The sequence below is a fragment of the Eublepharis macularius genome, chromosome 15 (genome assembly GCF_028583425.1).
Source record: "Eublepharis macularius isolate TG4126 chromosome 15, MPM_Emac_v1.0, whole genome shotgun sequence".
NCBI classification, from domain to species: domain Eukaryota; kingdom Metazoa; phylum Chordata; class Lepidosauria; order Squamata; family Eublepharidae; genus Eublepharis; species Eublepharis macularius.
In genome coordinates this window covers 40512288-40528126 of record NC_072804.1, presented here as the reverse complement: position 1 = coordinate 40528126, position 15839 = coordinate 40512288, and the positions used below count along the sequence as shown (strand labels likewise).

Here is a 15839-nt window from a genome sequence, read left to right as displayed (position 1 = left end):
TATGTGTTAAAAAAAATTCCTTAAAAAATAAAGATTGTCCTCTTCTTTCAATGCAATGTTGCCTTAAAATGACTTTGCCAAGTCACACAAACAAGCAATTTTTTAATAAGCAAGATGCTCACTGTGTTAATCAGCTTTTTCAAAATGTGCATATGGTGTAACTATACAAAATCTTTTAAAAATAATAATAATTTCCAGGGTATTTACAGTTGAAATTGGAATACAAGAAACCCACATTGCCAAACTCCTCTCTTAAAGGGGTAGTTCTGATCTTCTGTTGGGGCAGGGAGATGAAAAATGAGTGGAGAGTGGTGCAAATATTTCCTGGTGATGTTTGCATTACTGCCATCTGGGGAGAGAGCACCATGTGGCACCTGTGCACAAGACACAAGACAGCCAGTGGCCATGCTCTTCTGCTTTCTCTGGATGTGGTGGAACCAGAGCTCATTTTGAGGGGGAACGAACAGGAGCGCAGTTCTGGCAGTTCCCCAAAGAGGTCACATGTCAGGTGGCCCTCCCACCTGACTCTCGGCCATTTGGGGCCTGTTTCTGCCTGGATTGGCCTCTCATGGGTGGTGGATCACTTTCCCGCTCATTATGTCATTAGCATAACTGATTTGCATATGCCACACCCCCTGACATCACCTATCCTGGCTGTTTTGGACCCAATCCTGACCATCCAGGGCCAAAATTGGGCCCAACATGGCAAAAAGGGGCTGAAAATGGCTGAAAAGGGGCCCAAAATGGTCAGGCCTGATGCTGACCATTTTGGGCCCCTTTTTGGCCATTTTCAGCCCCTTTTTGCCATGTTGGGCCCAATTTTGGCCCTGGATGGTCAGGATTGGGTCCAAAACAGCCAGGATAGGTGATGTCAGGGGGTGTGGCATATGCAAATGTTATGCTAATGACACACTTCTGGCGCTGTCAAGGGGCATGGCATATGCTAATGAGTGATGCTTAAGTTATGCTAATGAGTTCCTCCAGCTCTTTTTCTACGAAATGACCCCTGGGTGGAACTGCAATACAATTACCTGGGACAGCTCCAAGTTGCCCTGTACTGGAATATTTGAAGAGAGCCAGGCCTATGTATGGTAATGTTTCTTAATGGCTATAGATATTTTCTGACCGGGCACAAATTACTAGGACAGTGGTCCCCAACCTGGCGCCCATGGGTTCCAGGGTGCCCACCAGAGCATTTCTGGTGCTCATTTCCTTCTTTTCCAAAGCTTCTCTTCCATAAAGCATAAGTCTATCCTGGCTTTCCTCCAACTCACTGGAGCAGGAGGTGCTTCAAAAAGATCAGAGGTCCCACCTTTGCATCTTCAGGAAGCACTCATTGAGAAACAGCTGCCTCGTTCACAGGAGGATGCTGTTGGAAGAGGAGGACTTTGCACTGTCCCTTTCTTAAGGTTTCAGAGGGGGACAAACCAAAGAGTTAGAAAGATAGAGAGGTCAGGACACTCTGTTTATGCTCTGACTATCTTTTGATATGTAGACTGCTATTCTCAGGACTTCCTCCTCCTGACTTCCTCCTTCTCACTCTTCTGTTCCTGGCTTTGTTCCAGGCATCACCTCTCTCCTTCTCCTCACTCTATTTTGCAACCATGGATGCAAGACTTGTCCTAGCATCCATGCCCATCCTTAGACTAGATAGGTAGATAGGATCTGTCTCTACTTTCCTCTCAGAGTATGGAGTTCCTACAATAAAGAACTTTTATTTCCTTTCTAAGTACAAGCAAGTTTATGCTTTGTTATTTTCTCTCCTGCACACACACCAGCCAGCAGAACCAACTTACCACAACCTATAATCATGCTTCCATTGCTAAACGATAGACTGCTAATGGCCCAAACATGGAATCTTTTAATTAGGTTACTGGGGCCAAGATACGATTTATTTATCGATGCTTGACTTGGAACCTCCAATTTTTGGTGATTGGCTGGACTTAGCCCTCCAAGGCAACCATTTTGTGATTGCCTATTCCTAGAGTAGGAAGTTCTGTGACGATGCCCACGCAATGTTCTCAACATTCACAAAGTGCTCACAGGCTCAACAATGTTGAGGACTTCTGTACTAAGAGATGTTCCACAGACGGTTCTGTTGAAGCACCTATTAGAGCTTAGAGTTATATGGTGAGGGTGTAGATGTGTGTGTCTGTGTGAAGAAATAGCTTAAATTCTGGAAGAAAAAAGAGAGAAAGAAGCATGGAAACAGTTGGCTGTAGCACCTTCCAGATACAGGATCTCTCTCTCCACCCCTCAAGGAGTAGCATATCTGCTCTCTTGCCCTGTGCTCTAACTATATATTTGTAAATAAAGCAAATATTTCAAAAACACCAAAGTTTCCAGTGCCCTCCAAAAAGAACCAACCCAGATAAATGCTACCCTTGGAATTTCTCACGACTCAGAGACATGAGAAACTGATAACTCTATGTTACAATTTCTCATGTTTTGCCACCATCTTTATGCTTCTGGTCTTTCCAAATTTCCCTTTGCCACTAACTCTGGGAGCACTCACACAATACTTCCAATTTATGCAGCCCACGACGTTTGGAGCAAATTATCCCAAAGTGGTCTTATGCTCAAACCAAGCATGGATTATGAAGTCAGAGGTGAGAGAGCTGGATACGTATTCGTGTTGCGCTGGCACTGGATCTCATTTCTATGTCCATGGAAATTTGGCCTCCGGAGTGGAGCCTTTAGATAAAGTTTGTGGTAGAAACACCAAGTGGTAGTAGCGGTGGGATCATGGGAAGTGAGGGGATAGGTGTGTTATCCGTACTACACAAAAGCCTGTGGAGTGACTGATTTGCAGATATTTATAGAGCTGGATCCCAAGCTTCATGAACATTTGACAAGTATGGGTCTTTGCTTTCCACTGAGTCTTGGCTGGTGCCTTAGATTCTGTTTTAGAACACAAAATACTGGGTGTGAACAACGGCACAAACCCTTCCAATCTACTGTCCTTGTTAAAAAGCTTTTGTGCTTGAGAACCAACTTGATAGTCTTGGCTTTGTCCAACGGATCAACTGCGGAAGAAACATCGGCTCCCTTAATGAGAAGCATGAATACACATGAACCAGGAAGCTGCCTTTTAGTGAATCAGGTAACTGGTCCATCAAGATCATTATTGTCTACTCAGACTGACGGCTCTCCAGGATTTAAGGGAAAGGTCTCTCCCATCACCGACTACCTTATCCTTTTAACTGGAGATGCTGTGGTTTGAATCTGGGACCTTCTGCATGCCGAGCAGATGTTCTGCCAATGAACCCTGGTCCTCTCATAATGGGAAGAGCCTATTGCCTCTCTGTTTTGGTGTGGTCCCCAATCATTCGCCTGTGGTAGACAGCCAGGAAGATATCATTGTCCGCAGGGCAATCATAATGACAAGAGCAGGATTTTATCATCATCATCTTGCGCACAAAGGAGTCCCCCTCCGGGCACTGGAATTCCACTTCCACCGTTTTGGTTGCATGAGGAGTGCAGCAGCGCCCATCCACACAGCTACCGCAGAACTTGGGCCGGTAGGCACGGGTGCTGGTACAACCTGTGAACTCAAAGTGGATCGCTTGGCGGGGTTTCGGATTCTTCACGCACTTCTTCCCCTTCTGAAAAGAGAGAACAAAGTGGTAGGCGACCCAGTTCTTCTCGAAGTGGTGAATCTGCAACTGGGCTGTACTACTGAAGGCTCCTCCCTACAAACGATAATCCTTGCACATAGAAAACAGGCATGTCAGGAAGAGAGGCAAGTACATAATCTATCTCACTGACATGACATCTTACATGTATGTGAGTACACATGTTTGTAAGAAAGAAACAATGCATGTTCACCTCACAAATGAAACCAGGAACCAGTGCCTTCGATAAATATGGGATTTATCACGCACTGATCTGTACATGTGTTGAATATGACATGAGAATGAATGCATGTATAAAGAAAAATCAAGTGTACATGGATTGTACGGCTGTTCACTGTAACTTGTGAATAGTTCTATAGTTTCTTGTGTGGGAGGATGCATACACACATATGAGGCACACGCCTTCAAATGGAAATGTGCAGCCCAGATGCATGTCTGCCTCCTCAATCAGGACCGAACTACACAAGATGTTGGAGAATTGTGACTGAAAGCCAAACTATAAGTGATGCCTGACACAGGTTGGACACTTGTCAGCTTCCCTCAAGTTTTGATGGGACATGTAGGCAGCTTGGCGGAATGTTGGACAAGTGACAGTTGAAAAGTCCATTGGCAGCCATTGGAGAGCCAAGCTACAAGACCAGGATGCTTACATTTCCCACCAAAACTTAAGGGAAGCTGACAAGTGTCCAACCTGTGTCAGGCATCACTTGTAGCTTGGCTCTAAATCTCCCATCTCTCCGATTTTTCATCAGTAGTGATTGCAGGGGCTTTGAATCTGGAACACTGTGCTGGAGGAAGGGGGAATGGCCCTTTCCTTGTGTTTTTTTTCCCAATCTAAATCAGACCCGACAAAGATGTTATATGCCGTAGTATGGAAAAAACAGAAAATAAAACGTTATGGTTTCAGTATCATGGCAAACAAGATCTAGGACCTCTGACAAGGATCTTTCATTCCCTTCCATTCAGTATGTTGAAGCAAGAACTACAAAACGGGCTTCCTTCCTCCCGTCTGTCTCAATACTGCACCCCTCACCCTGTGCCATATGCCAGCGTCCCACATTTCCACACCCTCCTGCTGATACAATACCTTGACACTCTTCTCCAAAGGGACATTGCAGAATCGGACCATGCACAGCCTGTTCTCCTTTTCCAGTCGGCACTGGGGGTTGTCATTGGTGACCCGTGTAGAGATGCCCATCCCACAGGTCTTCGAGCAGGGGCTCCACTCTGTGGTTTGCAGCAAGCAGTTTTCTTGGAGGTTGTTGAGCTGGAAATTGGGTTTGGGGGATGGATGGTCCCTGTAAACTGAGACAGGTAAGGGGACATTGGTGTGGGATATACAACTCCGAAACAGGAGGGTTCTTAGAGGATCTGTTTAGGAGGGTTCAGTAGGTGTCAGGCTGAGAAGAAATGAAGGAATACAAGTTCCAACCCCTACATAGCCACAACCAAGGCTCTCATGGAGCATTAGTTTCTGCTCTGCAAGCTAGCAATAAAGGTGACTTCCTTAACAGGATCATTAAATGCACTAACAAGGGTTGCAAAGAATGGGTCCAGCAACAAATCCTGCACATGTGCAAACACACAATCCCATTTCCAGCAAGAGACAGTGCACAATAGCTGAGCTCAAGAGCACCATGCACATATGGGGCTTTCTGCCTCCAAAGTGTGTGTGCAGCACTTTGCATGTTACTCAGAGCCAAGCTACACGAGACACCCGACACGTGTTCTTCATATGTCAGGTCCTGCAAGGGTAATGTAGTCTTACAAAGAACAGCCACTCCATGCAGTTCTCCGCCAGGGGAAGAGTGGTGGGGGGATTCATTCTCTATCTCTTGCAAAATGCCTCCACTTGGGTTTTCCTCCAGGAGCTCAGGGAGAAGTAGACATAACAGCAGGCAGGAAATCCAGGGTGGCTTTTTGCAAGAGAGAGGAGAGAATCCCCACTACTACTCTTCTCCTCAGTGGAGAATCACATCACATCTATCTCTCTTGCCAAAAGAGAATCGCATGGAGCGGCTGTTCTTTGTAAGACTATATTACCTAGGGAAACTTACAGGACCTGACAGGCACCCGGGTGTCTCGTGTAGTTTCCCTCTGAGAGAGATATGTGTTCTAGAATGGTGGAGGTTGCTGGAGGGAGGAGGGCTGTATTAAAATGCAAGGCATTGGGTTGCATTCAGAGTAAATGTTCTGCTAATGGCAGGTGTAATTCCTACCAATTTCTTCTTCCTGCTGCAGGTCCCTGATTTGCTGCTTGGGCCGTTCTTGCTGCTTGGGCCAGAGCAGTGTTTGTATGTAATTAGTGGACTACAGCGGGAGGCAGGAAAGTTCTGTTCCCACTGATGGAAGTGCCTTTTTTAAGTGGAAAATTTACTCTGGGTCCAACCCAGTGAATGGCATTGGTTCTTTTTAAACAATAGTGGAATTCATTACAGTGTTCATTCATTGGCTGCCTCTCTTCCACAATCATGATCCAGCATCTCTCTATTCTCTGGAGGTAAAAAAGAGGGGATCCTTTATCCCTCCCCCCTCACCATATCCCAGCTGTCCCTCATCCATCATCGGCATGTCTCACCTGCCATACTCTTTCCAGAGTGGTCCTTCTGTTTGCCCCCTTCGCAAACCCACTCTTCACAACATTTGTCTGGCACCTTCACCCGGCGGGGGAATGGGCAGTCAGGGGAAGGCAGCCTCACGCCGTCAGAGCAGAGGGGGATGCAGCCAATGGCGCCGTCCATGCAGATACATTGCAACTTGCAGCTGGGCTGGAAGGTCTCGCCATTCAGGTAGATTTTCCCCAGCAGATCACAAGTAGCCCCTTCGTGAGCTGTAAGACACAAGAAAGAGGCATGTGAGCAGCCAAAAGATCACTCAGCAAAAATGGTACCCATTGAGGCCAAAAGGTGACTCAGCAAAAATGGCAATCATTAATGGCCGCCAGGTCCCCTTACCCTCTTGGTGAGAGGGAGCCGAACCTGGCACTTACAGGAAAATCTTCTCGCCTGCATGTGCTGCCAGTAGGCATGATGATGTCACTTCCTGAAGTGAAGGCATCATACTCAGCGGTGGCCATGCTGCCACACTTCACAGGAGCCGCACTTCACAGGAGCGTGTCCGTCACCAGGCACAACAACATCACTTGAGGAAATGACGTTGTCACACTTGGTGCACTTGGGAACGCAACTGCTGCTCACTGGCCAGGAGGCTTTTTCCCTCTTGGGCCCATTCTGTGGGCCTTTCCCCCCCACCGGCCAAGTGAGTGGCAGCAGGGGGCAGAGGCTGGGAGCAAAGGATCCCCCACCCCTGCCAGGGCAGTGGCATCTCTATGTCCATTGAATCCACAAGCTCCTGACCTGACTAGCCTAGGATGCCCCCTGAGCAGGGCTGCCAGCTGGCCTCCTGGCTCCAGCAGGTGCAAAAACCAGGGGGTGGACATCATGAGGTCACTTCCGGGGTTCAGCTGGAAATTATGTCATGATGTTGCACAACATTGCTTCCCACCCACCCCCATTTTTGCTTCCACTGGAAAGAAGAGAAGCAGTGGGCACCAGAGCAAGGAGACTGCCTGCCTTTCCCAGCCCCCGAAGTTCTTCTAGAACTGCAAATGATCTCTGGACTACAGGGGTCAAGTCCCCTGGAGGAAATGGCAGCTTGGGAGGGTGGGCTCCCTGCCATCACATTCCCACAGAGATCCCTCCCTAGGCACAGCCCCCAAATCTCCTGGAAGTTCCCAAACCAGAGTTGGCAAGCCTGCCGATGTCCCTGGCCCATACGTTGCCCCTCCATGCTAGAAGAGCAGCTCACCTAAGCAGATACCACCGTCGCTCTGGATTTTGGAGAAGTTGCAGTACAGCCCTTTATGGTGGTCGCAGGGCTTCTGGAGGGAGCACGTCTCGCCAAGCTGCCTGGCGCACACCTTGCAGCATCCACAGCTGTCCAGCAATAGGCTGGTGCCAGCAGGGCACTGGAGGGGCTGTGAGGAACACTGGCATGGGTACGAGCATGCTTGGGATGCCACCTGCGGAATGAATGAAAAATATTGCCAAAAAAAACATGAGCGGGTCCCTTGCAGAACCAGCCAGAGAGGACTGGTTTCAAACGGGTAGCCGTGTTGGTCTCTTCTAATCCATTTGATTACATTTTGCATTGTACCTTTGCATACTAACTCCCTTCTTTGCAATACTCCTCCCACCTTCTGTCTGGGTTAGGAGAGCTCAAGGATCTTCTTGACAAAGGGAACTTTGACTCTCGAAAGCTGGAAGTCTTGTTGGTCTTTAAGGTCCTACTGAAGCCAGAGAGGAGAATCTAGAGTTCAGCTTCTCCCCCAACACCATCCTGCAACAGGAGAGCAAGTTCATCTCTCTTTCCTTCATGAACAAGTTATGAAGGATCTGTTTGACCAGAGACTCTGGGATGGATCATGCAGATAATACATTTGTCTGCACCCTGATTTGGATAGCCCTGGTAAGCTGATCTCGTCAGATCTCAGAAGCTAAGCAGGGTCAGCCTGGGTTAATAATTGGATGGGAGACCTCCAAGGAAGACCAGAATTGCTATTCAGGGGCAGGCAATGGCAAACCACCTCTGGTAGTCTCTTGCCATGAAAACCCCACCAGGGGCTGCCATAAGTCAGCTGTGACTTGTCAGCATTTTCCACCACCACATTTGTCTGCACGTCGGGAACTGATGTGTGGCATAACTACCCCCTACCGACAGGCAGTATGATATAGGCAACTAATTTGTAAACAAGACAGCAGCCTGCCCTGAAGTGGAGCATTAAAACAGAATTGTGTGAAAATGATCATAAACATAAGATCGTCTGTACATGAAGCATTGTACCATGGAGCCGTGGCCTCACTAAATGGTTCAGTGTGGACTCCACTTTGACTGACAGCAGCTCTCCAAATATCATCTGAGCATCTTTCACATCACCTTTTCTCTGATCCTTTTTAACTGAATATGCCAGGAATTAAACCTGGGACCTTCTGACTGTAACGCAGGTGGTTCCTCTAACTCAATATTGTCTTCTCTGACTCTCAGCATCTCACCAGGGTCACAGGCAGAGAAAGGCCTTTACCAGCTCCTGATAACCTTTAACTGGAGATACTGGGGATTGAAGTGGAAACCTTCCGTAAGCAAAGTGTGTGCTGTGCCACTGAGCCGTGGCTGCTTCCCAGATCAGCATTGCCTCACATAGGAAAAATGCGGAATCCCAGCTCCATCCTATCTTAGAGCTAAGCTACAAGTGATGCCTGACACAGGTTGGACACTTGTCAGCTTATCTCGAGTTTTGATGGGAAATGTAGGCGTCCTGGTTTTACAGCTTGGCTCTCCATTACAGCTGCAAGACCAGGATGCCTACATTTCCCATCAAAACTTGAGAGAAGCTGACAAGTGTCCAACCTGGGTAAGGCATCACTTGTAGCTTGGCTCTTAGACTGGAGATGGAGTATCTGGCCCATTGCCCTGTTTCCTGGCTTACTAACAAAGGAATCGAATTACATTACAAACAGGTTGTAAAACACAGATTGTTTTAATATCTGATTTCAAAGTTCAGATCTGGACTCTGCTGAGTGTTAGAACCTAAGTCCGCAGCTCCAGAATGAGGACCAGCGGAGAAGAAGTTTCTGTCTTGCACTTGGCTATTTCTGCCTGAAGCCTGGGTTGGTTTGGGAAGCAAGCCCATTCACACAGAACACATCTAACATATACATGTATGGACCTTTTCAGATGTTACAATCATGTGTAATGGGACCGTGCACTAACTACAATCCTCCTAATATGTATGGTCCTCATCTTGTGTGAACAGGAGTGACATGAATATTTACCATGCACAGGGCTTTTTTTCAGGGGGAACATGGGGGAACGGAGTTCCGGAACCTCTTGAAAATGGTCACATGGCTGGTGGCCCCGCCCCCTGATCTCCAGACAGCAGCGCGGAGGGCAATCTAAACTCCCCTCTGTCTGGAGATCAGGGGGCGGGGCCACCAGCCATGTGACCATTTTCTCCGAGAGCAACCCACTGAGTTCCATCACCTCTTTTCCCAGAAAAAAAGCCCTGACCATGAATGTGTTTGTGCTTTGTGTTTTTCAGGGTTTGTGTAAATGCATGCACTACACATGTATCAGAAGGGTTGCAGACAGCAAGGGCTCCCATTATGTGCAGTTGGTGGTCTCCCAGTAGGTGCGATATAACATCTGAAAAGGAGACGCTTGGCAGCGGCCTTGCTTCCCCTGCCCGGGCTTTTCCCTCCTTCCCTACTGTCAGTTCATATGTGGATTGCACAACATATTTGCACAGCTGCCCTGAGCAGCAGGTGTAACCCAAAATCATTCTAATGCGCACACACACACACAAACCCCCACTGTTTGGGGCTCTCTGCGAATGCTGGATGACTCCCTGTTCCCATCTGTCCAATCTACAAGTCAAAACAAGATTTTCTCTCCTCTAACCCGCTAGCGCTGCAAGCTGAACCTAGATACCTGGGAAATTAAATGAGCAAATGTTCCTTCTGCTTCAGATAACCCTCGCCAACACCAAAGCCTGCAGGAAGAGAAGGCAGCTCTCTTCTCCGCAGCTGTAAAGAAAGCCTTGAATCTGATCAGTGAACCACACCGAACTCACCTCGGGGAAAGTGTTAACATACACAAGCGATCACCTCCGGGAAAGTGTTAACACACACAGGCCATGTCAAAAGCATCAGGTTGCTGCTGGAGGGCTCATTGTATGTGTTCAAGGGGGATTAGCAGAGGCGCTATTATGAAACTCAGTACATTTTTTTGAAGACTCTTTGGGATTCTGGGGTGAGGTTCATGGAATAAAAGATGTTTAAAAATACAGGATCAGATTGTGATGATTAGAATGTCAGACTAGGAGACCCAGGTTCGAATCCCTACTCAGCTATAAAGCTCACAGGGGGCCTTCCAATGAGAGGCTATTACTTTTTAAGCTACCAATAGTAGCATTACCATTAAATTTTTCCGTATATCAGGGATGTCTAAATCCGGGAAAACATTCAACATTCTCATTGGAAGCCCCCCCCCCTCCAGTTACCAGAGATAAAGGAGTGGGATTATATAATTTTGGGATTATATATAAACCCTGTGGGATTATATAATCTTCGACAAAATAGCAGCTGTCAGGAGGTCATAGGAGTATCCTATGTCAGAGTCAAATTTCCTGAATAAATGGTATCCAGTATTGGGAAAACTTTTAAAGAACAAAGATTCTCCATATTCCTTTCGCAATCATCGTTATTTTAATTACATTTTGTTAACAATTAAGATTTGTCTGACATGATGTATATTTTTATGCAACTTGATTTTGGAATTCTGTCACCTTCTGTAGTGAGTTTTTCACAACACAATTTTTCTAATAAAATATATATTTAAAAAAATAATAAAGCTCACAGGGGTACTCCACACCTCCTGTTCATATGCGACAGCCAAAATAACAAAGAGTCTTGTTTTACTTTACTTATTTCTTTGCTTCATTTATACCCTGCCTTTCTCCCCAGTGAGAATCCAAAGTGGCTTACATCGCTCCCCTCTCCTCCACTGCATCCTCACAACAATCTTGCGAAGTAGGTTAGGTGAAGAGTATGTGACTTGCCCAAAGTCACCCTGCAAGTCTGAAGGGTAGAGTGGAGACCTGAACTTGGGTCTTCCGCATCGAAGTTTGGCACTTCAACCACTATGCCATGCCAGCTTTTCTAGCCTGAAGATTGTCTTTTATGTTTGTGCTTTTTTATGCTCTGTCGTCTTCTTGTTTATTTTTATGCTCTGGCCTGTTTCTAATGGCTAAACCCCTTGCACGTCTTGCAATATGGAGTGAATCTGTCCACATTACCCTTTAGTCTTTCATAGATGGGAACAGGGGTGCCTGTGTGTTTGCACCAAAGCGTCTCTTGCTGAGTTCCTCTCTTTCCCCCCCATCTGCAGTTGCCGACTTCGACACTGTTTGTCCTGGCACCGACTTCTCAAACAGGATGTTAGTAAACTGATCATAAAAGTTTTCTCTCTCACCCCCCTCCTTCAAGGATGTGGAACAGAGCATTTAATTGCAGGGCAGATCTGGTTCCAAAATGGCTGCAATTTGTAGATTTGGCAACTGTGCCATCTCAGTGGGTTGGATCCACTCAGCTTTTTTACTGCAAAAAAGGGACAAGGGGAATCCCTTTTGACCATGTAAAGGTCTGTGCTGGGGAATGGATCATGGAACCTGCATGGACAAAAGCTAAGTGAGACGAGGGCTGCAATAGGGAGGGGATGGGGTGAGATTGAATGAAAAAGTTGGCTGGATCCAACCCAGTAGAGAGTTATGAGAGGACAGAAGGGAAATAGTAAACTATTATGCTGAAGTCTGTGCATTTATATGCATCTGCCCCACCCCTCTCAAGTAAAAATGTGTTTTTTTGTTTTATTTACTTCATTTATACTCCTCTTTTCTCCCTAATGGGAACCCAGAGTAGCTTACAACATTTTACCTCACAACAGCCCTGAGAATAGGCTAGACTGAGGGCATGCGACTGAGCCAAGGTCACCCAGCAAGCTTCCATGGCAGGGCGGAGATTCAAACTTTGGTCTCCCACATCTTAGTCCAACAATCTAACCACACCAGTAGAGGTGTTCGATATATTGTCGAAGGCTTTCACGGCCGGAGAACAATGGTTGTTGTGGATTTTCCGGGCTGTATAGCCGTGGTCTTGGCATTGTAGTTCCTGACGTTTCGCCAGCAGCTGTGACTGGCATCTTCAGAGTGACACTGAGAGATCTCTGTCTTTTGGTGCTACACCTCTGAAGATGCCAGTCACAGCTGCTGGCGAAACGTCAAGAACTACAATGCCAAGACCACAGCAATACAGCCCGGAAAATCCACAACAACCATAACCACGCCAGCTTTCATATAACCCATATTAACTGATGTATTATAACTGTCCCAGTCAGATAGTCAGTGTCTAGAAGCCCAGGAATTGAGGCTGAAACCTGAGGAAGTCTAGAACATTTATACTACAGATGCTAAAACAAGTTATCTTCAACGTCTCTCCTGCAAAAGACACAATGAGGGCAGTGTTTTATAAAGGACAGACACCAGAAATAAGAGGGACTGTCTCTGGTAAACAGGGAGAGGTGGAGAACCTGAATGTGCAATGTTTGTTTGTGGTTCTTCTGCGCCATACTTCATTTTACAGGGAATTTCATTCATCCAGGTTGGCATGAAATCACAAAGCAGGAAGCAGAAGTTATGCCCATGCCTGATTCTGCCCAGTCTGACACTGCTAAAAAAAATAACCTTCTCAATGCTTAAAATCCTATGTCATTCACTGGCACTTCTCACAATCCTCTCACTCAGTAGATTTTACAGATTATAAAACCCCAAATTGTTTTGACTGATGTCAGCCAGCAGCACCCAGAGTTTCTTTCTGCTTTAGACCTACATAGAGCTGGTTCTCTGGCTAAGCTTTCTAAGCAGTATATTTGTGAGTCAGCCTTATGAACACATGAAGCTGTCTGAATCAGACATTTGGTCCATCAAAGTCAATATTGTCTAAGGCCTCCTTAGGTGGAGGCCTTTCGTTTTAACTGGTGACGCCAGGGATAGAACCTGGGGCCTTCTGCTAAGGATTACGCCAAGATGGCTGCTCAGAAGGTACATAATCAACAAGAACATCATTAGTAGGAAACCTTGTACTGAACTGGCTGCTTGGAAGAGCCAAACTAAAGTAAAAAGTGAAACTGTTCTTGCTCCAAGCTTGAAAATTCCTGCATAGCCTAGAAAAGGCAAGCTGAGAGGGCCAACACATTAGGGCCGTTTACACACAGCTTATCTTCCCTCGGAATGACCCAGAACATCACGCAAAAAATGTGGAAGATCGCATTTTCTCACGTGAGATTTGTGCGTCGTCGCACAAATCTCGCGCGAGAAAACACGCTCTTCTGCATTTTTGGCGCGATGTTCCGGGTCGTTCTGAGGGAAGGTAAGCAGTGTGAAATGGCTTTGGTTGGATCCAACCATCTTTTCCTCTGGTGAACAAGGGAGGAGAGGGTCTCTTTTGACCACCCAAAAAGTTAAGCTGCAGATTATGGGACATGGATGGACAAGAGCCATATAGGATGGAGGGAGTGCAGTCCAGAAGGGAGCTGGGTGAGATTCAGTAGAAAAACTGGCTGGATCCAGATTAAAAGAACCCAAATGAAACTTATTTCTAAAGAGGACAAAAGGCTCTTGGGATACAACATCTCATCAATGAGTCATTCAGTCATTCCAAGTGGGTAGTCAAGATATTCTCCTTCAAGCAAAGAGGACAAGCAACGGATTCCAGTGCACAGGGCTATTTTTATAATGAACAGCCAACAAGCTTCCGCTGTTCCAATTTAGCAAGGACAATCCCTCCGTTTTGGAATCTATCCTGGAAAATGATGGCCCCTATTTAGGGGATGCCTTGGTGAAAATATTGTTAAATGTGAGCAGCTAGAGCTTCAGGGCTCAACTCTCCCCCCTTCTCCCCAGGGGCTCAACAAGTTAAATCTCCAAATGAGGCGTGCCGAGTCTCAATCCAGAGCTTCAGATTTTTATTGCCTGCACTCCCTAATAGGGATATCTGTTGCAATCTTTTCTCTCCCAAGCTTGCCAGGGCATTTATTTGGGGTAGATGTTTATACCCCACATCTCTCTCCAATGGGGACCCAAAGCAGTTTATGTTGTTCACCCCTCCTCCATTTTATCCTCACAGCAAGAACCCTGTGAGGTGGGTTAGGCTGAGAGGGTACGACTGGCCCAAAGTCACCCAGTGAGTGGTAGAGCAGGGATTTGAACCTGGTTCTCCAAAATCCTAGTCCAACACTCTCACCAATGCACCACGGTGGCTTTGTATGCCCTGTCCCACACATACAAATACAACAGTGCCTCTCACACTCTGGTTTTTGGTGTTTGCATGTACAAGACATCCAGGGCTAGAAGACAACAGAAGTAGAAAAGAGGCTCTCTGATCGTTGCCTCCCAGAGCAAGTAAGCCTGCAGCGACCCAAGTTCAAATCCTCATTCTACTACGAAGCTCACCCAGTGATCTTGAGCCAGTCACTCTTTCTGCCCAACCCACCTCGTTGTGAGGATAAAATGGAGAACCACAGGGCGCTATCCTTGCTTCTTTGGAGGAAATACAAGTTGAAAAGGCAAGAGACAGAGGGAGTAACCCTAAAAAGATCTACTCCGAAGTAAGCCCCTTTTTCGTCTCATGAGTCTTACTCCCAGGAAAGTGTTTTCGGACTGCAGCAAAAAGGACATGAAAGCCGACCGTGCTAATCTTAAGCAAAGCTACTTCAATGGAGTTAGAAGGGTGCAATTCTGTTCAGGTTTGCACTATCAATTTCTCAGTGATGACAAAATGCACCAGGGGAGTGGGAAAGGACATCCAACCTGCTTCTCTGGTTGGTGCACACAGAAAACAAAATTGCTTACACACACACAAAAAAACCCAAGCCGGGCCAGTAATTCTGCTGCATTTAGCACAGTTCACTCAGCGCGTCCCCCAAGCCCATTCATTCAACACAAGCCATCAGCTGCCAGCAGAGGGGTACCAGTCTGTACATACCCAGCCAGGCTTGAGGATGACGAGAAATAAGGTGGACGTTAAGATTCCCCCAAAGCTGTCATACATCCTGAGCTTTTGGCTTTGCTTATATTTCCTTCTCTGTCTTTCCGAGGATGCAGCTCACACTGGCTCATCTTTAAATAGCCTCCTCCGAGGGGTGTGCCTGACATGAATGACAACCTGGAATGCAGCCCAAAAGTGGGTGCAACAGAAAATGTGCTGGATTCCAGAGGAAAGAAAAAAAAATCCCACCCACCCCCCTTCAGAATTCCTGCGGGCCTGGCGGTAGATTCTGGGATACAGATATAACCTTTTACATAGGGAACATCAATACTGCCAGCCAAGCCTCTTAAAAAGGAGGGAGAAGGGTGTCTTTTACTTCTTTCATCTCAAAAACATGTTATGCAGAATGGTTTTTGCAGGCTTTCTCCCCTTCTATCCCCACCTCCCCTGAGATTCATTCTATTGGCTGTCAGAGCTATACTGTTAAAGAAATGCAAGGCACCTTCTCCCACTTGGAGGAGGGAAGAGACGGGAAGATCAGCTGCCAGGAAAGCAATTAGGTACCACAAACAACTGTGTGCATCAACACACATGCCCCAGGGGGTGT

General features: G+C 46.7%; 1 protein-coding gene across 1 annotated transcript; it reads right to left on the bottom strand.

The window, feature by feature from the left end:
* Positions 1–941: 941 nt before the first annotated feature.
* Positions 942–15302, bottom strand: LOC129343189 (CCN family member 2-like). The gene is made up of 5 exons (XM_054999271.1): positions 15230–15302; positions 7443–7656; positions 6214–6465; positions 4723–4940; positions 942–3605 (listed from the first exon to the last, which is right to left on the bottom strand). The coding sequence occupies exons 1-5, from the start codon at positions 15293–15295 to the stop codon at positions 3294–3296; spliced, it is 1062 nt and encodes a 353-aa protein (XP_054855246.1). The 5' UTR covers positions 15296–15302; the 3' UTR covers positions 942–3293.
* Between the last annotated feature and the right edge of the window lie 537 nt (positions 15303–15839).